Source organism: Pteronotus mesoamericanus, unplaced genomic scaffold, assembly GCF_021234165.1.
Source record: "Pteronotus mesoamericanus isolate MK-2021 breed Mesoamerican mustached bat unplaced genomic scaffold, CSHL_Meso_final scaffold_232, whole genome shotgun sequence".
Taxonomy (NCBI): domain Eukaryota; kingdom Metazoa; phylum Chordata; class Mammalia; order Chiroptera; family Mormoopidae; genus Pteronotus; species Pteronotus mesoamericanus.
This window is the reverse complement of record NW_026555311.1, coordinates 23,695,585-23,719,372: the sequence shown is the minus strand read 5'-3', so window position 1 is coordinate 23,719,372 and position 23,788 is coordinate 23,695,585. Positions and strand designations below refer to the sequence as shown.

The 23,788-nt window shown below is 37.5% G+C and overlaps 1 protein-coding gene across 1 annotated transcript in view; it reads left to right on the top strand.

Moving 5' to 3' along the window:
* Positions 1–23,788, top strand: part of HERC6 (HECT and RLD domain containing E3 ubiquitin protein ligase family member 6) — a 64,693-nt gene that overhangs the window by 24,031 nt on the left and 16,874 nt on the right. Inside the window, 6 exon segments of the mRNA XM_054591577.1 lie at positions 909–1,002; positions 4,184–4,373; positions 6,669–6,823; positions 19,335–19,436; positions 19,761–19,868; positions 23,017–23,172. Coding sequence (XP_054447552.1) covers positions 909–1,002; positions 4,184–4,373; positions 6,669–6,823; positions 19,335–19,436; positions 19,761–19,868; positions 23,017–23,172 — 805 coding nt within the window.

Genomic DNA, 23,788 nt, shown 5'->3' with positions numbered 1-23,788 from the left:
CTTTCTACACTAAGAATATCATCTTTTAAAGGGGAAATGTATCCTCCCAGGATTTAGTATTTGCATAATATTTTAGCCCTGTTGTTACTATTATTGGTAATCCAGCAAGTATAAAATATTTCTTGATAGAACATCATAAAGACAAATTAGTTCAGCAGAATGGAGATTCCTCAGATATCACTAACACAACTCAGGGAAGCACAGCACAACACCTTATACAAAGATTTAATAGTGTTTCTGAGGGGGAAGGCCAGGTTGAAATTTATTCAGAATTGGCAGTTTGGCTTAAGGCAAGTTTTTCCATACGGGAAGGGGAGGTTACGGTTTGATTATGACTGGGAAAAGATACTAGGATCCTGGATGAATGGAAACAGCAAGGCTATGATTTGTGAGTCAAGAGATTCAAAAATTGGCATAAACTGTTGATGCTTTACATTGAAGAGTTACTGGGTCTTTTGAGGAAGTTCCTATAATGAATAATCAAACCATTTGGTTGGGCAAGTGTCTCTTGGAATAGTAAAGTCATGCTAATGAAACAGTGAAATCCCAAAGTAATGTAAATGTAGATGGTAAAGAATGTGTGTGGGGGAGGGTTGGGGGTGCAGGGTATGTAGTTTCAGTTCTCTGTGTGCCGATGAGAGTGGAGGTAAATGCTTTCAGTTCTCAGACCCAACATACAAAATTTTGCCATTATTGCAGCTACTCTGGAGATAGTATATTGTTACTCTCTTTTAGCAGAACATAAATTTCATGTGTGTTTTTGTGCCAAGTAAATTGATTATTTTGAAAGGCAAGCTTTAAGAAAAAAGTTTCTATCTGACATGTAATAAAACTAAATAATGATATATGAAGTTTAGAAATGTTCTTTTCTATTTACTTATGTTTTTTCACATTTCTTCTATCCAAAGAGAATCTGGAGGAACAAATTCCATTGATGTGGACTTACAACTGGCAAGTGAAACCTTCAAGAAGTTAACAGAAAAGGAATGGATTTCATTCATGGTAATAGTCCATATTTACTTGAGAAATAGAGCAATAGAATTTCCTTACAGAAACCAATACGATTGTAGTATAATTTTGTTGAGAACTGAGTCGGGGGTGGGGGGTGCGCTGATAAGCAGAGGCTAGTGTTCATTTTGTGGCTGCTGTATTTCAGACACTGTATTAGTGAAACCAGAAAAGCCAGCTTTCCTGCTGCCTGTCACTGCTGCTGGAAATGCGAGAGATAGAGGCGGCAGGAGCTGGATGATCTGATCCAAGTACCTTTATTTGATACTCTGTTTACAGGCAGGCTGACCGTGGACCCACTGCAGCCCCCTGGAGTGGGGAGGCAAGAATGGGGTTTTTAAAAGAAAAAGCCTAGGAGTTTGTGGGGGGATAGTGGAGGGGTTAGTCTCCTGTTCTTCTGGGAGGTTGCCTCAGGATGTGAGTCAGGACAGTGCGTTAGTAAAGGGCCAGGCTGTTCCCAGGTATAGGAAGGTCAGTCTGACCACCAGCCATTATGGCTGGAGTCAGACATCTATGGCACGAAGTGAGACAGATTTTCGATTAAGCTGCGGGCTAGCAAGTGAGTCGGGATAACTGAGTCAGGGGCAGTCCAGCGAGTCAGAAAACTGGCCTGACTGGGTCATGAGCAGTCTGGTGAGTTGGGAAACTGGCCTGACCCTTTCAATTACCAGAACCACTAAGCAGAGACAGGGTTTGAATCTTTCTGGGCGCCTTATTCAGTTGGCCAGAGATCTGAGAAGATGGCAGGTTATATACTCTAACAGACTGTCTTACATTCTATTTTGAACTGACCTTTTTTATAACGAGAAGAAAAGTGTAGGTAAGGGGTTTGGAATTCAAGGGAAAAGTTAATCAGATAAAAAGCTGCAGCATTCTTTATCTGCCTACCTGGGGAGTTGCTATCTCACTCGAGTACAAAGGCCCAGATACCATCTCAACTGCTTGCAGTCCCCCTGGGGCACAAAGGTGAAACTCCCTGTGGTCTCCTGGAGTCAGAGTGGGTCATACCTTCAGTTCCTGAAACAATAGCTTTTTACATGCTTTGATTGCTATGCTTATTGGCTATTAAATTTGAAATTGAAATTTTCCAACTCTTGAGCCCCCATCATTAGATGCTGGCTCTTCTTTTTGAACACTTAGATGTACAAATGACACTATTTTTATTTTCAAGATGAGAAAACCAGTGCTTAGGAGGTGAATAACCTCTAGCATGACATATGAAAAGAACACTAGTTTGGGAAGTGGGATAACAAAATCCTTCATCCCTTATAAACTTTGGGTCATACTTTCTTTACTTATATAAGTTGAGTTCATCTTTAAGGTCTATTCCAATTTAATGCTTTGTTGTTGTAGGCGGCGTTGGAAGGAACGCTTTCCCTCTACCAATTTAGGTTCAGTGTGTTTGGGAGCCTGAGAACTGACAATAGACAGATTAACAGGAGCACAGAAAACAACCTTTATTGACATGCAGGTGGAAGCATTTGGATGAAAGGCTCCATGAATAGCTATGGATGAGGGTTTGTATACTAGCTTAATAAGGAAAGGGAGGCCGGGAGGGAAAGCAAACAGTTTTTGGAGAGACAAATTGGCTTCTGGGGGGACAAATGGAAGATATGACAGCTTTATGCAATTGCTCATCCAAGTGCAATTGGAGCCTGCCCACCTACCCAGAGAAGGGATTTTATGGCTGCTTCACGCTCAGAAGCCTTTAGTCAAATAAGAGAGGCTCTGAAGGCTTCTTTCTGCATCAACTGTGTCTCAAATGTCTTCCGTTTAAAGTTATCGTTATTCCATTTTGGGTCCCTACATTTCAAAGGAAAAGGGGAGGATGTCCCATCATGTGTAATAGACACTGCATTTTTATTTTCAAGATGAGGAATAATAGATTTTATTAAGTGTATTTTAAAAACAAATTTATTTAGGTGATATGGGAAATAACTTAGAGTGCTATATCCAGCATGAGTTACAAAGAACACTAGTTACACGGAATGCTCCATGAGAAAGGGTTCTTAGTAAAACAATGTGAAAACACTGCATACTTAGTTTCATTGGCTGGGGCCCTACAAATTAGACTGAGAAAAGACATTCATAGGTGAAAAACAAACAGAAGTTTGTTCCAGGGTGCATCCTTCATACACACTTCATGAGAAATTTAAAGGTGCAGTAAGAACTTGGGCTTATATAGTATCTTAGTACAATAATTTTGTAAAGAAGTGACAAGACAAAGGAAAAGGACTTTGAGCTTCTGGAGGCACCAAATTGTGGAAACGCAAATATTTGGGGAAACTAATGGTAGAAAAGGGTCAGCCAAGTTTGTTTGTGTAGACCCTTTCTCAGTGCCAGATCATTTGGATCATCTCTGCTGATAAGTTGTTATTTCCTTCCTGGTACAGGAAGTTGACATCTTCACAAAAGGAATCCTTATTCTGTTTTAAGGCAGATGGAGGGAAGCCAGAAGCTTGCTCTATGTCTGTGTTTCTCACTTGCCTTCAGCTCAAAATGATCCTCATGCCAGAGTGGCATATTTTGGGGTGGCGTATTCTGCTACCCTTCCCACCTCTGAAGAGGGGACTCGGGCTCCTTCTGTCTAGAGTTTTAGGCTCTGGGGCCATTAAATCCTTCAGTAGATCTTTGGTGTTTGGTTGGCAGATTAGGAAAGAGAGTATGTAAGTTCACATGAGACGTTGTGGGGGCACCATGCCTGGCAGTGTCATGTATCACCTTCACTCCCATTGCGTCAGCGAGAACTCAGTCACATGGACCCACCTAACTGCAGGGGAAGCTGAAAAATACCATCTTTCTGTGAACCCAGGAGGAAGATGAAACATGATTGGTGAGGTGAGCATATGGCATTTTCTCTGCCATGGTAGATTTTAGGTAAGATAGATCTGGGTATGGATCCCTACTCTGCCACTTTGTAACTGAGCTACCTTCACAAGTCACTCAGTATGACATGCACACATGATTCACTTTTATGCACCGTATGCACTGCAATATTAAGTAGGGAGGATGGCTCTCACACACTACTTCAGGGACATTTAGGGTGCAAGGAGTGATGAACAATAGGTTTCAGGAAAACTAAAATAATCATTCCAGCTGGAAAGTGGTGGAATCAAACCCATGGTCCCAAAACTTATCATGGGCCTTTCTTTCTCTGATCCTATTTCAACTGCAGATAACTACATGTCTCAAGGATAATCTACTCAGCGCTCTTCCCTCTCATTCTCCACACCAAGAAGCGGTATCAATTTTCCTTCTGCTCCCACAGTGTCCTGTGATGCATGATTCTATGAATTGGAAAATTCTGCTGGTTCCATTTGCACAGGCTGTTAATAATATGAGTGACCAATCTTTACGTGTCCTGAGTAAGTCTGATTACTTTCCTGTCACCTTATCTGCACTCTCAATAGAGAGTCACTGTCTGAAATAGATGTTGCAGCACATTTTGGATAAAAAATTTCAAAATGAAAAAATATTTGAGTACATGGTGTGCAAATTATTGAAAAGATAAACCTAAAGCTATTATAACCATTACTGTTATCATACAAGGCATGTATAAGTCTTATATTTGGACATGGCTTTGGCATCATAGTTTAATAACCAGGGGATCCAGTTAAGATAATCCATTTTAAAACATTTTGCTCATGTTGTTTTCAATAAAACTTTAGACCTTTAACCAGGGGTGATAAAAAAGAAATGTTAAGCTTTGTGTTCTTGTTTATTTTATTCACTACTATAAGATGTCCTTTTACAATTTTAAGCTAGTGTTCAAGATCCAAAACCTAAAAATTACAAAGGATATATAATGTGAAATATAAGCCACCCGGCTCCCCTCCCAGAAAGCAGTTACAGAAGGTAGTTCCTTGTGTAACCTTTGAAAGAATGTACTGTTTCTTTCTTTTTATGGTAGCATACTAGTCACATTCTTTGGCAACTTGCTTTTTCCCACATGACAGTATATCATGGAGAACATTCTGTTATTAGAACTATAGAACTGCCTTATTATATAATATATAATGGCTAAGTAGTATTCTATCAGGAGGATATACTACAAATAGTTGTTTCTAAACTTTTGCTCTCATAATAATGCTAACATGCATTTCTTTGTACATATATAAATTTATAGAGGCAGGAAAAATTCTAGAAAGCAAAATTACTGGGTCAAATTGAATATGCATTTTAAATTTTAAGAGATTTTGCCAAGTGGCTGTCCACAGACATTTGGGCCACCATGTTGCCCAACATTAATTGGCCACGGTTTATATTACAGTCTAGGTAAATTGCACCCCTGGAGTTTGGGCAACATGGCAACACTGACAGAGGATGTATCAGTTTATGCTCCATGAACAAATATGAGAACAATTAGCCCATGCATTTTTCTACAGTGTTATTGAACTTTGGTCTTTTCCATTCTGAAAAAAAAAAATCTCTTAATTTTAATTTACTCTTTATGAGTAAGGTTGTATTCATTTTCTTATATCTCAGTTCCATTTGTATATCATATTCTGAGAACTATCAGTTCTTCCTTCTTGCCTATTTTTCCATCTGTTGTTAGTATTTCTTTTTTCCTTAGGAGGTTTTAAACTATTAAGTCAGCTAATCCTTTATTAACAATATCTTACAATTTTTCCCTTCACCAATAATATGAGTTACTAATTTTTTTCTTTAATTTATTAAAACTGTTTTTACTTTGTGACATTTTTGCCATGCATAATTATTTTTAAACATTTTTATTAAGCCTACTATATTAATGTTTTCCTTTATGGTTTCTGAGTTTGGGTCATACTTCAAGAAGACGTCCTCACTCTAAAACAAACAAAAGCATTCCCATCCTCTCACTAGAATTTTTATTGTTTCAATTTTATGTTTAAATCTTTGATTCATATGAAATTTATCGTGATTAAATTTTATTTTTTTCCGGATCAGTTTTCACCTGTGCCCAGACATTTACTGAATGACCTGTTTCATTCCCACTAATATGCAATGCCACCTTTGTCATATACTAAAGTTTCATGTGTATTTGGATCCATTTATGGAATTTGTGCATTTGGGTCGTACTATTTTAATTACATAAGATGGAAAACATATTGTAACATTTGATAGGTTTGTTTTCTGAGAATTGTCCTTTAAAGGTACAATAATCTGGTTTCTAATCTCAGTTATATTAAAATATTGTTTTCTGATATTATTTAAAAATATATTCATAAATACCTGGTGTTCATAAAGTGTGAAGACATAGATATTATTTTTTACAGATTGAAAGTATCTTTGATGACATGGTATATGTATGTATGTGTATGTGTGTGTATTCACCTATGTATGTTTTCAGACTTTACAAATAACTCATAGAATTTTCAGTTTGAAAATCATGAAATCAATCAAGTAATCAGGCATAAATATGAATAGTCAACACATTTCTTCAGAATCCTGAATTTGAGCTTTTAATGCCAATGATACTTAATCATGGAAAAAAATGTTTCCTGTGAATAATAAATGTCCAGGATGATATCCTTAGAAAACATATTTTATGGCCTATTTCATCAGAAATGGAAAATGTTATCTATTTCTCACATTAAAGAACACAGTAGAAACTGAGAGGGGTTTCTTTGGGGGGATTTGAGGGAGTATGTATTTATTGTTGCTGATTTTATACCCCCCAGAGCAGTGTTGGGCCACTTTGCAAGAATCTTCTCTCAACACACTGGTCCAGATGCTTAAATCAGCCATCATTGCTCAACTGTGTTATTGGAACTGCATAAATCAGAGTAACTATAATGTTGAAGCTCTTCTAAGCATGATGAAAAAAGTGTATAAGGTAAGGGTTCATCTAAAGGAATGTATACACCACTTTCATAAATCAAAATCTCTTAGGTTTCAGCCAATCAGAGTCTTGTTTTATAATATTTTTCACAACAGAAAGAAAATGTTTTACTCAGCCCTAATAATTCAAAATTTTGCTTGTTTTGCTAACTGGATAGACTGGAAAGATATAATATACATTTTTAAGTTATATTATATATAAAATTATATTACATTTTATTATATGTAATAGATACACAAATACAGGTTTACAGTTGTTTGGAAAAATACAATAATAAATAATAAGACAAGAATAAAGAATGAACTGTGTTCCACATACTCACAACTGTAAACTTACTTTTGCCCCATTCTGTACTCAAATATGAGAGTGACTTAGCATTTTCAGTAGAGTACATAGCATAATCTAGAAGTAACCTAAGGTTAGGCTACTAATTAACTTAATGATGGTTGGGGGTAGGTAGGAGCCAGAGCATTTTAAATAAAACAAGAAAATTAAGTTGATAATGTTCAGTTTTAAAAATTAGTTAAATAAGATCCTTTTACAAGTATAAATTGCTAAAAGACAAAGCAAATTTCACATCAAAATATCAGTCTCAATAGGAGAAAATGTTATGTACAAGGGTTAGTGCTTTTCAGAAGTACTAATGTAGTACTGATATTTCTAAAATAGTACATTTCTTCCCCAGCTTTATTGAGATATAACTGACATATAACATTGTATAAGTTTAAGGTGTGCATCCTCTTGATTTGTTACATTTGTGTATTACAAGATGATTAACATCATAGCTTTAGCTAACACCTCTATCACTGCACATAATTTCCATTTCTTTATTGTGATGATAACACTTAAGAGCTATTCTCTTAGTAACTTTCAAGCATATAGTACAGTGGAGACAATATAATCACCATGATGTACATTAGATCCCCAGAACTTATTCATATTATACCTGGAAATATGTACACTTTGAAGCCCTTGACAACCATCATTCTAATTTCTATTCCTATTCTGCCTTTTTAACGTCCACATATATGTGAATTCATACAGTACTTGTGTTCCTCTGTCTGCTTTATCTCATGTGACATGATGTTTTTGAAGTCTCTCCATGTCACAAATGTAAGGATTTCCTTCTTTCTCATGGCTGAATAATATTCCATTGTGTACATATATACCACATGGTCTTTATCCATTCATCAGTTCATGGATGCTTAGGTTGTTTCTCTGTATTGGCTACTGTCAACGAGGTTACAATAAACATGAGGTTGCAGATAGCTTTTTGAGATAGTGATTTAATTTCCCTTGGATATATATCCACAAGTGGGATTACTGGGTCATATGGTAGTTCTGTTTTTAACTTTTTGAGGAAATCCATGCTGTTGCCATAGTGGCTGCACCAATTTACATTCCCACCAGCACTGCAGAGAAGTTCCCTTTTCTCCACATCTTCATCAACACTCGTTCTCTGTTGTGATTTTGATGATAGCCATTTTAACATGTGTGAGATGGTATCTCCTTGTGGTTTTGATTTGCATTTCCCTGATGATTTGATGATTAGCGACGTTGAGCATCTTTTTATGCACCTGTTGGCCATCTGAATAGAAGTATCTATTCAGTATGTCTGCTCATTTTATAATCAGATTGTTTTTTTTTTTGCTCAGTTGTATGAGTTCTGTATATATTTTAGATATTGATTCCTTACCAGATATATGATTTGCAAATATTTTATCCCATTAACAGGTTGCCATTTAATTTCGTTGACTGTTTCTTTTGCTGAGCAGAGGCTTTTTAATTTGATGTAGTTCATTTATTTCATTTTTCTTTCGTTGCATGTCCTTTGGTGTAATATCCAAAAATTCACTGACAAGCTGTCAGGCTCATGCCTAATATCAGAATCCAAATGGATGGATAACTGAGCCTAACAAGCAGCCGGCAGGCAGAGGCAGATGAATGTGTCCTAAGGCCTGGTGCTGGTAAAAGCTTGCCTTGGTGAGCAGCTTGGTCCTTTCTGCACACACCCAGGTCCAGCAGAGGCAGCCACAAACTCTGTATCACTTGTAGCTCCAAACCGGTTGCTGAGGGCCAGTCACAGGCAGCATCTTTCATTGGTCTGCACCAGAGTACCTCCCAAGAGGCCCAGAACCAACACACACAGTGGCCAGCTTCAGACAATAGTAAAGCAGGATCCAACAAGCTTCACAAGCAGCATATCCAAAATGAGATCTCGGCAGGCACCAAACCCTGCGGAGGAGAATTCTGCTTCATGTGGTTAGCACCATGCATGCCGTGGTTGGGGATGAGCCTCACACCAGCCCAAAGGTCGATCCCATGCACAAACAAGCCAATAGCAATCAAGACTCAATTATAACAAGAGGGTCTGCAGAATCCACACAAGGGACATTCCTGGAGCACCCAGCTCAGGTGATCAAGGAGACTGTACCACTGAACCCACCAGACACCTACCATATAAGGCCATCCCACAAAGACTGGGAATCCTTGCGGATTTATCTAATATATAGAAACAAGCACAAAGAGGCAGCCAAAATAGGGAGATAGGCCCCAAATTAAAGAATAGGAAAAAAAATCTCCAGATAAAAAGCTAATAAAAGAAAATATTATGTACAATTTATCAGATATAGAGTTCAAAGTAATGGCTATATGTATATTCAACAAGATTAAAAAAGACATAGAAACCATTAAAAAAGGGCCAACTAAATGTGAAAAATACAATATCTGAAATGAAGAATACACTGAAAAGGAATAAACACTAGATTGGGTGAAGCAGAGGTTCAGATTAGTGATTTGGAAGACAAAGTAGAAAAAACACACAGTCAAGGCAGCAAAAAGAAAAAAGAATTTAGAAAATGAGGATAATTTAAAGGACTTTGAAACAACATGGAGTGTAACAGCATCCACATCATCGGGGTACCAGGAGAGAGTGACAGCAAGGGATCAAGAACCTATTTGAAGAAATACTGACTGAAAGCTTACTAACCTGGTGGTGAAGGAAAAAGACACACATTCTGGGAGGCACAGAGACTCCCAAACAAGATGAACCTAAAAAAGGCCCACAAAAAGATACATCATAATTAAAATGGCAAAGGTTAAAGACAAAGAGAGAATCTTAAAAGCCACAAGGGGAAAACAGATAATTACCTACAAGGAAGCTGCCATAAGACTGTCAGCTGATTTCTCAACAGAAACGTTTCAGGCAAGAAGGAATTGGCATGAAATATGGAAAGTGATGAAAAGCAAGGACTTACAACAAGATTACTTTACCCAGCAGGTTATCATTTAAAATTAAAGGAGAAATAAAGAGCTTCCCAGAAAAGAAAAAGCTAAAGGAGTTTGTTACTGCCAAACCAATATTATAAAAAATGTTAAAGGGCCTCCTTTAAGAAAGAGAAGGGAGAAAAAAGAGAGGAACATAGTTAAAAGAATAAAATGGCCATAAGTACATATCTATCAATAATCACTTTAAAATGTGAATGCTCCAATCAAAACACACAGGGTAGATGAATAGATAAGAAAGTAAGACCCAAAGTAGTCTGTCTATGAGAGACCCAACTCAGAATGAAAGATAGATACAGACTAAAATTAAAGGGGTAAAAAAAGATATTTCATGCAAATGGAAATTTTTTTAAAAAGCTCAGGAAGCAGTACTTAATATTTTGTTGGGAAACGCCCTGCCTGGTTTCAGGAACTGTAACTCTGACAGGCTGGAGGGCCCCAAGACTGGAAATAATCAGGAGGCCTTGGAGAAACAGGCTCCTGAGGAGACATAACCTGTCCCTCCTGGCAGGGGCATAGCTCCTGCCTCTGCTTTGCCATGGAGGACTGGACATCAATGATGGGTAAGACCCCTCAGGGGAGTGGCAACTTAAGACAGATCCTAGTCGGCATGGGCAGCAGATGAGAAATTGGGGGACACGGAGAAGGGGCAAAAAGGCTCCTGCACCTCTCGGCTTGGATTGGACATGGCCGGAGTCCTCATTATAGCCGAAAGCAGTCTTATCTCTTGGTAGTTCCCTCCCCCTGCCTGTCTCAGGCTTGAAACAATGCAGGAATCAGCCCTAAATCAGATCTGGCGGTTCCCAGGGAAATCAGGCCTAAAAATAAATTCTTTAAAGTGTGCTTTGTTCTTCCCTCAAAGCTCTGGCTGGCTCATGCTGAGAAGGACATCATTATTTACACCCCTTAACCTATATCGTTAGGCGCCTTTATGTCTTTCACTTGTTGATAATAGTCTCTCGGATCCACGTAAATCAGTGTATTCCTGTCACTTCTTAAAAGCATCATACATTCTCTGCGAAACTTAACATAGTAATGTAATGAGATAACATATGCATTCCTGTTACCTAGCCCGACTGATAAGATTTTCAATAAAAGCCTTGGAACAAAGGGCGACGGGGCCCTCCCTACTGGAAGGATGTGCCACGGCCTGTTCCACTAAGAGGGAAGTGCTCACATCTGCTCTCCTGGCAAATGAAGTGTTTGCAACAACTCGTGTTTATTCCCCTCTTCCAAGTGACAACCCCGGGACGGGCTCTGCGGGATTCAGAGCCCTCCCTTCTCAGCTGGCCCTCGCCGGTTTCCCTCAGATTCAGGGAGTACCCTGCTCCCTGCAGCGCACTGCTTCCCCCACAGCCCGGCGGTTGCTTCCCGGGGCCAGTAGAAGCGGTGACCCTAGCGGCACTCCCCTGTGGCGGCATGCCCCAACTAGCCACCGCACAGTGCAGTAATATTTGACAAAATGCACTTTAAAACAAGGGCTAAGAGGAAAAGAAGGATACTACATAATGACAAAAAGCAATACAAAAGACAGTATATACCATGTACGCACCCAACATAGGAATACCTAAATATGTGAAGCAAATCTTGATGGACATAAAGGAAGAGATTGAAAGTAATATAGTCACAGGTGAGGATTTTAACAGCCCATTGACATCAATAGGTAGATCTTCCAGACAGAAAATCACCAAGGAGACAGTGGCCTTAAATGACACACTAGATCAGAAGGATTTAATTGGTATCTTGAGAGTATTTCAACTCAAAGCAGCAGAATACATATTCTTTCCATATGCACATGGAACATTTTCTAGGATAGACCACATGTTAGGACACAAAACAAGTCTCAATAAATTTGAGAAGACTGAAATCATATCAAACATCTCTGACTACAATGCTGTGAAACCAGAAATCAATCACAAGAGAAAAACGGAAAAACACACAAAGACATGGAGGCTAAATATCATGTTATTAAACAGTGAATGGGTCAACAATGAGATCAAGGAAGATATGAAAAGATACCTTGAAACAAATGAAAATGCAAATACAAAAACTCTAACTATATGTGACACAGTGAAAGCAGTCCTAAAAGGGAAATTCATAACATACAGGCCTATCAAGAAAAAAGAAAAATCTCAAATAAACAATCTAACTTTATACTTAAAGGAACTTGAGAAAGAACAACAGAGCCCAAAGTGAATTGAAGGGAGGAAATAATAAAGATTAGAGCAGAAGTAAATCAAATAGTCTGAAAAAGAAAATAGTGCAAAAGATCAATGAAACCAAGAGCTGGTTTTTTGAAAAGGTAAACAAGATTGACAAACCTTTAACCAGACCCATCAAGAAAAAAAGAGAGTACCCAAATAAATAAAATCAGAAATGAAAAGAAGAAGTAACAACTGACACCAAAGAAATTCAAAGGATTATAAGAAAATATTATGAATGACTGTATGCCTGCAAATTGGACTATCTGAACAAAATGGATAAATTTCTAGAAATGTACAATCTTCCAACACTAAATCAGGAAGAATCAGAAAATCTGAATAGACAGATTACAACTCCTGAAAATGAAGAAGCAATTTAAAAAACTCCTAAAAAACAAAAGTTCTGGACCTGACGGATTTGCAGGTGAATTTTAGCAAACATTCTAAGATGAAATAACACCTATCCTTGTCAAACTATTTCATAAAATTCAAGAAGGGGGAAGCCTCCCAAACTCATTGTATGAGGCCAGCATTATCCTGATTCCAAAACCAGATAAGACACTACAAAGAAAGAAGATTATAGACCAATATCCTTGATGGACATAGATGCTAAAGTTCTTGACAAAATATTGGCAAACCAGATCCACCGATACATTAAAAAGAGCATATACCATGATCGAACAGGATCTATTCTGGGGATGCAGGCTTAGTACAATATCCACAAATCAATAAACATGATACATCACATAAACAAAATGAAGGATAAAAAACCACATGACCATATCAACGAATGTAGAAAAGGCATTCAGTACAATCCAGAACTGGTTTATGTAAAAACAGCAAAGCAGGAAACACCTCAACATAATAAAGGCCATAAATGACAAACCCACAACCAACATCATACTCAATGGGCTAAAACTGAAAGTGTTCCCCTTAAGATTGTGAACAAGACAGGGATGCCCACTTTCACCTGTCTTATTCAACATAGTCCTGGAAGCCCTAGCCACAGCAATCAGACAAGAAGAAATAAAAGGCATTCAAATTGGAAAAGAAGCAAAACTCATTATTTGCAGATGACATGATACTGTATATAGAGAACCCTAAAGAGTCCACCAAAAAACTATTAGAACTGATAAATTCAGTAAAGTAGAAGGATACAAAAAAAAAAAAAATCTAGACAACAGTTGCATTTTTTACACCAATAATGAACTATCAGAATGGAAACTGAGAATAAACAATCCCGTTCACAATTGCTTCAAAAAAATACTTAGGAATAAGTTTAATGAAAGATGTAAATGACCTATGCTTGGAAAATTATAAGACACTGAAGAGAGGAACTGAAGATGATACAAACAAGTGGAAGCATATATCACATTCATGGTTAGGAAAAATTAACAGCATTAAAATGTCAAAAATTCCAAAAGCAATCTTAAATCTGAATCCAACACAATTTCTATCACATAAAAAAGACCCCAAATAGCAATAGCCATCTTGAGAATGAAGAACAAAGTTGGAGGAATCACACTACCTAATATCAAACAAACAATATTATAAGACCATAGTAATGAAAACAACATGGTACTGGCATAAAACATAGACATATAGATAAATGGAACAGAATAGAGAGCCCAGAAATAAACCCACACCTTTTCAGTCAATATTTGACAGAGGAAGCAAGTACATACAATGGGCTAAAGACAGTTTATTTAATAGCGTTGGGAATATTGGACAGGTATGTGCAGAAAAATGAAACTAGAGCACAATCTTATGCCACACAAAAATAAATTCAAAATGGATCAAAGATTCAAATGTTAGACCTCAAACCATAAAAATCCTAGAAGATTACATAAGCAGTAAAATCTTGGACATTGCCCATAGCAATATTTTACCTGATATATCTCAGCCAAAGGAAGCAAAAGAAAAAATTAACAAATGGGACTACAAACTACAACATTTTTGCACAGCAAAGGAAACCATCAACAAAATAAAAAGACAACCCACTGAATGGAAGAACGTATTTGCCAATATACCTGATCAGGCGTTAATATCCAAAATTGATAAACAACTTTTCAAAGCTGAACGTGAAAAAAAAATCCAATTACAAAATGGGCAAAGGGCCTGAATAGACACTTCTCCAAAGAAACATACAGATGGCCAATAGGCATATGAAGAGATGGTCATTATCAGACGCCTATCAGATGGTCAGTAATCATCAGAGAAATTCACATTAAAACCACAATGAGATATTACCTCACAACTGGCAGAATGACTGTCATTAATAAATCAACAAACAACCTGTGTTGGCAAGGATGTGGAAAAAGGGGAACCCCTGTGCACTGTTGAAGGGAATACAGACTGGTACAGCCCAATGTGGGAAGCAATACGGAATTACCTCAAAAAATTAAAAATGGAACTGCCTTATGATTCAGGGATTCCACTTTTAGGAATATATCCGAAGAAACCCAAAACACTAATTCGAAAAGATGTATGCAACCCTGTGTGCATTGCAGCAGCATTTAGAATCGCCAAGATTAGAAAGCAGCCCAAGTGTCTATCATTAGATGAGTGCATAAAAAAGCCATGGTACATTTACACATTGGAATACTACTTGGCTGTAAAAAAAAGAAGGAAATATTACCCTTTCTGAAAGCATGGACAGACTGAAGAGCATTATACTAAGTGAAATAAGCCAGAGAAAGGTAAGTACCATATGATTTCACTCATACGTGAAATCTAATGAACAAAAACTCCTGGACACAGACAACAGTGTGATAACTGGTGGAGTGGACGGAAGTGGCAGAACGTATAGGGGGATAAATGGTAATGAACGGAGACTTGACTTCAGAACACACAATACAGTGTACAGATGATGTGTTTAAGAATTGTGCACCTGAAACTTGTATAATTTTGTTTTCCAGTGTCACCCCAATAAATTCAATAATAAGGAAAAAATAAAAACAGAAAGTCATTGCCAAGATCAGTGTCAAGGACCTTTTCTCCAATTTTTTTTTCAAGGAGCTTTATGGTTTTATGTCTTATGTTTAAGTGTTTAATCCATTTTGAGTTAATTTTTTCTGAGCGATGTAAGATAGGGGTCCAATTTCGTTTTTCTGCATGTGGTTATCTTATTGTCGCAGCTGCATTTATTGAAGAGACTCTCGTTTACTTATTAAGTATTCTTGGCTCCCTTGTCAAATAAGTAAGGATTTAGCCCTAACTGGTGTGGCTCAGTGGGTTGGGTGTCATTCCACAAAACAAAACGTTGCTGGTTTGATTCCTGGTCAGGGCACATGCCTCAGTTGCGGGTTCAGTCCCCAGTCCAGGCACACACAGATGGCTCATTGATGTTTCTCTCTCTTTACCTCTCCCTTCCCCTCTCTCTAAAATATAAATATTTTTAAAAAATATGCAAGTATTTATTTCTGACCTCTTGATTCTGTTCTGTTGGGCTATGTGTCTATAGTTATGCCAGTACCATACTGTTTTTTTTTTTTTTATTACTACAGCTTTGTAATACAGTTATAAATCAGGAGGTGTAATACCTCCAGCTTTGTTCTTTCTCAGGATTGCTTTGACTATTGAGGGTCTTTTGTGGTTCATACGGATTTTAAGATTTATTTTTTTCTACTTATGTGAAAAATGCCATTAGAATTTTGAGAGGAATTGTATTGACTCTGTAGATTACTTTATGTAGTATGGCCATTTAAACAATATTAACTTTTCTAACCCATGAACACAGGATATCTTCCCATTTTCTTCTGGATTTTTTTTTCAAGTTCTTTTATTAAAGTCTTATAGTTTTTGGTGTACAGATCTTTTGCCTCCTTGGTTAAACTGATTCCTAAGTATTTCATCCTTTTTTAAAAAATAAATATTTTGATTAATCTATTAGGGTTGACCCATTTTTTTTCCTCCCCTTTGGTCTCCTCCACCCTGCACCATCCCTCCCCCCAGCATCCTCCAACCCCGAGTTCATGTCCATGGGTTGTACTTATAAGTTCTTTGGCTTCTCCATTTCCTATACTATTCTTAACCTCCCCCTGCCTATTTTGTACCTACTATTTATACTGCTTGTTTCCTTTTCCCCCATTCTTTCCCTCCCCCCCGCCATGATCTTCATTACTATGATTCTGTTCCTGTTCTAGTTGTTTGCTGAGTTGTTGTTGTTTTTTTTTAGGTTCAGTTGTTGATAGTTGTGAGTTTGTTGTCATTTTACTGTTCATAGTTTTTGATCTTCTTTTCTTTTTATATAAGTCCCTTTAACATTTCACATAATAAGGGCTTGGTGATGATGAACTCCTTTAACTTGACCTTATCTGGGAAACACTTTATCTGCCCTTCTATTCTGAATGATATCTTTGCTGGATAGAGTCATCTTGGATGTAGGTCCTTGTCTTTCATGACTTTGTTGCCAGCCCCCTCTCACCTGCAACGTTTCTTCTGAGAAATCAGTTGATAGTCTCATGGGAACTCCTTTGTAGATAACTGTCTCCTTTTCTCTTGTTGCTTTTAAAATTCTATCCTTATCTTTAATCTAGGGTCATGTAATTATGATGTGCCTTGGTATGTACTTCCTTGTGTCCAATTTTTTTGAGACTCTTGAACTCCCTGGATCTCCTGGAAGACTATTTAATTCACCAGATTGGAGAAATTCTCCTTCATTATTTTTTGAAATAAGTTTTCAATTTCTTGCTCTTCCTCTTCTTCTTCTGGCACCCCTATCATTCGGATGTTGGAACATTTGAAGTTGTCCCAGAGGTTCCTAAGCTTCTCCTCATTTTTTTTGAATTCTTGTTTCTTCGTTCTTTTCTGGTTGAATGTTTATGTCTTCCTTCTCCTCCCAATCATTGATTTGAGTCCCAATTTCCTTCCCTTCGTTGTTGATTCCCTGTATATTTTTCTTTATTTCACCTTGCATAGCCTTCACTTTCCCCTCCATTTTGCAACCATACTCAACCAATTCAGTGAGCATCCAGATTACCAGTGTTTTGAACTGTGCATCTGTTAGGGTTGTCTATCTGTTCATCGTTTAGTTCTATTTTTGGCACTTTGGCCTTTTCTTTCATTTGAGCCATATTTCTTTGTCTCAGTGTGCCTGTTATATTGGGAGAGGCAGAGCCTTAGGTATTTGCTTCAGTGGGGAGGGTGGGGTGGCAGGCAACCCAGGTTGCTGTGTTTTGATACTGCATGTGGCGAACAGGCCCGAGAGGGAACAATGCTGCTCGCTTGGCTCTTGGCCAGCTTTCAGGCACTTCCCCTCCTACCCACAAGTAACTTGGGCCCTTCTAGTGCTGATTCCTGGGTGGGTGGTTTTGTGTACATTCTGGGACCTGGTTGGTCTCTCCAATGGACTCTCCCTTGAGGCTGGGAGTTTTTCCTGCCGCCTCAACCCCAAGTTTTAGCTCCAGGAGTTTTGAGGCTTTCTTGTCCTGCACTGGAACCTGGATTGTGCGTTCTATCCCACTCCCCAGCTCTTTCTCCCAGTTTATCCACATGCTGTCATCTTGCCCACTGGGTCCTCCAGCCACCTCCTTGCTACGTGTCCACTCTGCCCCCGCTGTCTGTCTCTGCCCTTCCTACCGGTCTGGGTGAGTGTTTCTTCTTTAACTCCTTGGTTGCCAGACTTCAATACTGTTAGATTTTCTGGCGTTTCTGGTTATTTTTTGTTTTTAAATTTGTTATTGTCCTTTTGGCTGTGCAAGGTGGCAATGTGTATCTACCTACGCCTCCATCTTGGCCGGAACTCACTCATTTTTATGCTGTTGTGAATGGCTAATTGGAATCTTAGGAGGACAAATATGAATCAAGTGGAGTCAAACAGATTATAAAGTAATGTATAAAAGGGAAATGTTCGGCATAAAATAACTGGGGATTTAAATATGTGAAACTTTATGAGGATTAAAATGTTTAATAATCCACTTCTGTCTCTGATGTGTACTTTTCATTTCTAATATTGGTTATTTGCCTTTTTTTTTCTTCCTGGGTTAGTCTTACCAGGAAGCTGGTTTTTGTTTTTGTTTTTTTAATTGTTTGTTTTTTAAGAATCAACGTTTAAAAATTTTTTACTTATAATTTTTTTTGATTATGGTTTACATTCAATATTATTCTGTATTAGTTTCAGATGGACAACAAAGAGGTTAGAAAATCATGTACTTTATAGAATAATTCCCACCTCGCTACTTCAAGTAGCCAAAAATCCCCCATTTTATTTGTTGATCCTTTCTCTTGTACATCTGGTTTTTCTCTCCTTAGTTTATGTTCTCAGATGCTTTATTTCTTGCCTTCTGTCTTTTGAATTCATTTGATTTGATGGAACTTTAGATTACTGATTTCCAGTATGCTTCCTCTAAGAAGCCTTCTTTAAGTACTTCTCCAATGAGGAACTGTATCCTAGATGCCTGATCACTTGCTGTTTTTGCCAGTTGACAGTTTACGCACAAAGACAGCGTATGGAAACACACCCACACTCATTTGTTTACATATTGTCTATGACTATTTTGTGCTACAAAACGGCAGGGTTGAATAGTTGCACAAGAAACTGTATGCTTCCAATCTCAAAATATTTACTATCTGGATTTAAGAAAGAGTTTGCGGACTATTATACTAGACACTAAGCTGCGTAAAAGCCAGGACAACTTTTAGCTTATGTTTTGTCCCACACCTCGCAAATAGTGTATACTAAATTGATATTATCAATTAATGGAAAAAGGGCTGAATTTGTCAAAAATGCCTTGGATTTTTATAGTGCTTTTATTCTCAAAGTCTAGAAACTGTATCCTGTGCCCTAAGAATTGTTTTACTATCTCCACTGCCAACATCTTGTATCTTTTTAAATATGCGTGAAAGCTGAAGAAATAACAGATTTAAAAAAATGGAAGTTTTATAGAACTCTACTTCATCATTGAGAAATGTGTTGGGTTTATTGAGCCCTATTCTGATTACCTATATAATAGTCATATATAACAGATTAAGTCATTTATTGATAGAAAATGACATTCATAGGTCATATTCTATTTAAGGTAAACAAAGCTAACCGTCAACTACCAGAGAACACTTTCAACATAAAAGAACTCTCCAGCTGGTTGAGCAATTATAAAGAAATAATGGTCATTAATAACCTGGTAAGAGTAACATTTTTATTTCTGAATATTTTCATAATTTAAAGGGGACATATTAATAGCTATGTATGTATCTCTTTGGTAAATCAATATTTGAAAATATCCTATTGCAATGCAAAATTTGCTAAATCAGATGATCACTGATAACTTAAACATCTTGCACTCACAAAACAAATACAGTTTATTATAAATTTATTACTAAGGAATTTGGAGTCTTAAAAACAGATTCCAAAAAGTATAAAGGAAAATAATTTAAGGTGATGAGGGGAAGGGATGAAGTTTTTCTCTTCTTTTAATTATCAAAACTGTTACTTGTTTATTTTTTAGGTACCTGAAGGAAACTACTTTCACATTATTCTCAGTAAATTTCCATTTATCTTTAATTTTCTATCCAAAATGAAATTATGGCAAGCTGATTCCAGTATAAAAAAGGTAGTACGTATGCCTTACTTTTTTGTCATGTAAAATTTCAAACATGTACAAAATAGAAATAATGGTTTAATGAACCCTATCCCGAAGGTTTAGAGTCATCAACATTTGGCCACACTTCCATTTATTACTTTTGTTGTTTTTGTAGTTGTTAGTATTTTTGCTGAATTATTTTGAAGCAAATCCCAAGCCCACTTTCTTTTCACCTCTCCATGTTTTAGTGCATTATTTCTGGTTGTTTCACTGTTACTTATGCTGAGATTCATCAGTGGGTTCAGTTGGTGACCACATGATTTTTCCATTGTAATGTTTCCCATGGACCTTTTATTTAATAATTCCATCCATTGTTTTGGTTGAAGTGTGCAAAATAGCGCTATTTCTATGATCGTTTCTTCCAAAGTTATAAACTGAAGCTTGCATAGAACTTTTCCTCATCAATCAGAGATGTTTAGCTACCCTGAAAAATCATTCACATAGGAAGGTAGAATGATGCTTGATCCTTTTTCCTTAATTATTAGATGTTCTGTGCATAGAGGTTGTACCGATTTTTGTTACTACCAGCAATGTATGAAATGCCTCTTTTAGTCTCTCACCAATGAAATGTTACCAAGCTTTTGTGATCTTTTCCATTTTGATGGGTTAACCATGATATTTCAATTTATTTTTAATTTACGTTTCCCATTAGTATATGATGTCTGAGTCTTCACTGTCTTTAGATAATATGCTTTGTTTTCCTACTATAAGCAATACTGAAATGACTAACTGCTCTTTTCCTCTCCTCTGTCCAGTGTTAGTGACTACACTATGTTCTTAGTTGTTAGTCTTTGTATTTTCATACCTGCTTATGAGTCTTAGAGCTTGATTTGTAAGCCCCGACTGATACTCTTTTATTCCCAGTGACTTTGTTCTTTTTTCCACTTAATCTCTCCCTTCTGTTCTTTTTCTGGTAGTTGTATTATTCCCACATAACACTTACATGCTATTTTGTCTCTCTTATCGCCATCAGCCTTAGATCTCATTTATGCTTACCCTGTGCCCAGACATTGTGCTAAAGATTTTCCAAATATTTTTTGATTGCTGAGGCTTGCTTTCTAGGCCATTCCTTAGGAAAGGTTGGTACCTGTTTTCTATGATGTTTATCATCATAGACTTTAAAGATTCACAGGTATCAGAAACATATCCATTACTTTAACTAATAATTCAAAGGATATTGACCATCTAAGTGAAACATGGAAAAGTCTGGGATATCACACACACAAAAGGAGTCACTTCAGTAATAAAACTTCCTTTCTATACCCCATTAATTATAGAGCTTATATGACATTTTCCAATGAGCCACGCCTGATAAATCAGTAAATGCCATATTTATTTATAATAATCAACCTAGAGGGACAAGGTACATCCTGCTAAAAGCATTCCATTGGTAAGGACTCTTCCTCTAGTTACTGTTAGTAGTGTCTGTCATCAGATTTGACTTTGTCATCTCTTCTGTTTCCCAGCCACCTCTTCCCCCAACTAACATTCCTGGTAATGGGGGAAAAAACAGATTAAATCTCTCCTTCCCAAAGCTAACTTTTCCTTGTTTCCTTTAAGCAAAATTTCCCCTCTTTGTTATTTTCTTCTATAGCAACTTTCTGACTAACTTGTCCACTCTCTTAGTGAGGGCTGAGTGGAGAATGGACCCAGGCACGTTATATATCATGAAGGATAGGGAAATGTCTGAGGACAAGAAAACTCCTACTTGTAGTTGTCATGGGTGAAGTCAGTCAGCAGACTCAAGAGTCCTGTTCTCCAGAGGAGAGATGATGGACATAATCAAAATTGTAAGTTCCAAACTAGATTGTGAATTCAAATGCACAAATATAGAAATGGGAAACCAATACATGGAGAATGGGAGTAGAAAAACTGGAAAATAAGATATGTAGGTTTCAAGCCTGATTCTTGGTTAAGTGAGAGAAGCATGGGCCTACACATATACCTCTGCTTACTATAGTCAATGTAGGATATTGCTGGCCTGCTTGTCACTCAGAGCCACAGAACATGTTGCTTAGCAGTCAGTATTGCTGAAGTGTCCCAGAGCTGCAGGTTCCTGGGCCACAGGAAGAGATGACCCACCACCAGGACGGACTGGAAATGGCACTTGTTCCATCTCCCTACAAATGTGGAGCTTCTTTACAACAAACACCTTCAGGAAAAGCAAGAAGAACCTAGTGGAATCCCATATAATTTCTCAGTGTGTAGTGGTGGCAGAGTTCGGGGACAGGGCTTCTCCAGCCCAGAGCCACATGCGCACTTGTCTGAGATGGCTGTAGAGTACTAACATGGACAACGACACCCAGCCTGGAAACCTGGAATAGGATAGATACCCACCTGTCTTGCTGTCACTATGGTGGCACTGATTTATGAGTTCTAAAGACTCCTTTATTGTCCTTGTGATATAGCAGAGGCCCTCCTACAGGAATGTCAAAGGTCAAAGCAAGGATAGTAATTCCAACGCTAGATTTCTCATCCAAGAGAGTTCAGCAGAAACAAGATAGGGGACTAAAGTGGTGAGGACATATTGAGAATTCAGAAAAGCTGAATGGAAGTACTATGTAGGGTAACAGAGAACAATGCTAGGTACCAAATGAGGCCACCAGTGACATTTTTTAGGGAGTTTCCATGCACATTCAGTAGGTGGATCATAGTTATTTGAAGGATAAATGTGAGTCTTTTCTGAGCAAGTCTTTCCTTTAGCCTTTTTCTTACATCTAACATTATCCCTAAGCTCCTAAACTGCCATTAATATTCTTGAGGATTATTGTGCTAACACTCTGCTTCTTAAGGTTGGTGGGTAAATGTCTCAGTGTGTTGAACACCACTATTGCCTTTAAGGATCATGTTTAAGTGATCTGTGATAGCTTTTAATTACTTGGCTGTACATCCATGATGACCAATCCCCTGTGCATAATTACCAGGTACCATAGTTTCACAGATCCTACCATCTTTTTATCTCCTATAGTGTATGTATGATGCTCTTTTCCTTAAATAATTACAATATGACTATATATTGCAATGGTAGGCATAATTGTATGTTCAACAAAGTAGGTTTATTTGAAATATTAAGTACTTTCTTATATTCCTATGAGGATTCCTAAAATATTTATTTTCCTAGAAGTTAAAAATGATTGGGCAAATGATTCCACCAGGAAAGAATGAAGTCTCTACATCACCGACATTTTTACTTCGAGTCAGACGAAGTCACCTAATTCAAGATGCCCTGCATCAGTTAAACGAAGCAGAAGTCACTGACCTCCAGAAAGAATTAGTGGTACAGTAAAAAGTCTCATTGGATATTTTTACTAATGTGGGAGGGAAACATTTATATAATGTAGCAAAGGAAGAGTCTGAATTTGCAACTATAGTTATCAACCTTATGATTTCCAGAATTCATTGCTTACCCTTCAGTGAAAAGCATTGGGATTATGAGTTAACTAGTATGGCTATAAAAATGCATAATGAACCACTCCAAAGCTTAATTACTTAAAAATAACAATTTTAACTGCAGTTCAGTTGAGGATTTGCTGATCTAGGTTGAACTCATCTGCTTAAACTCAATCCAAGGTAGGCCTGGTAGGGGCAGTCTGGCTCTGCTTCCTGTGTTTTTCATCTTCTTCCTGGGGCCAGCAAGCACATTCTTCTCACAGCAGTGTCAGAGGTACAAGCAAACAAGCCCAGTCACAAAACAAACATTGCTTTAGTCAAAGCAAGTCACATGGCTGAACCTACATCAAGGGCTGATGAAATATAGTTAGCCTCCCTAATGGGAAGAACTGCAAAGTCACATGTGAAAGACATGGGTCAAGAAGGAGTGAAGATTGGGGCTGTTAATACAGTCAACAAGCAGAAGGTGAAACAAATACTTTTCCTGCATTTTGGCTCTAGTT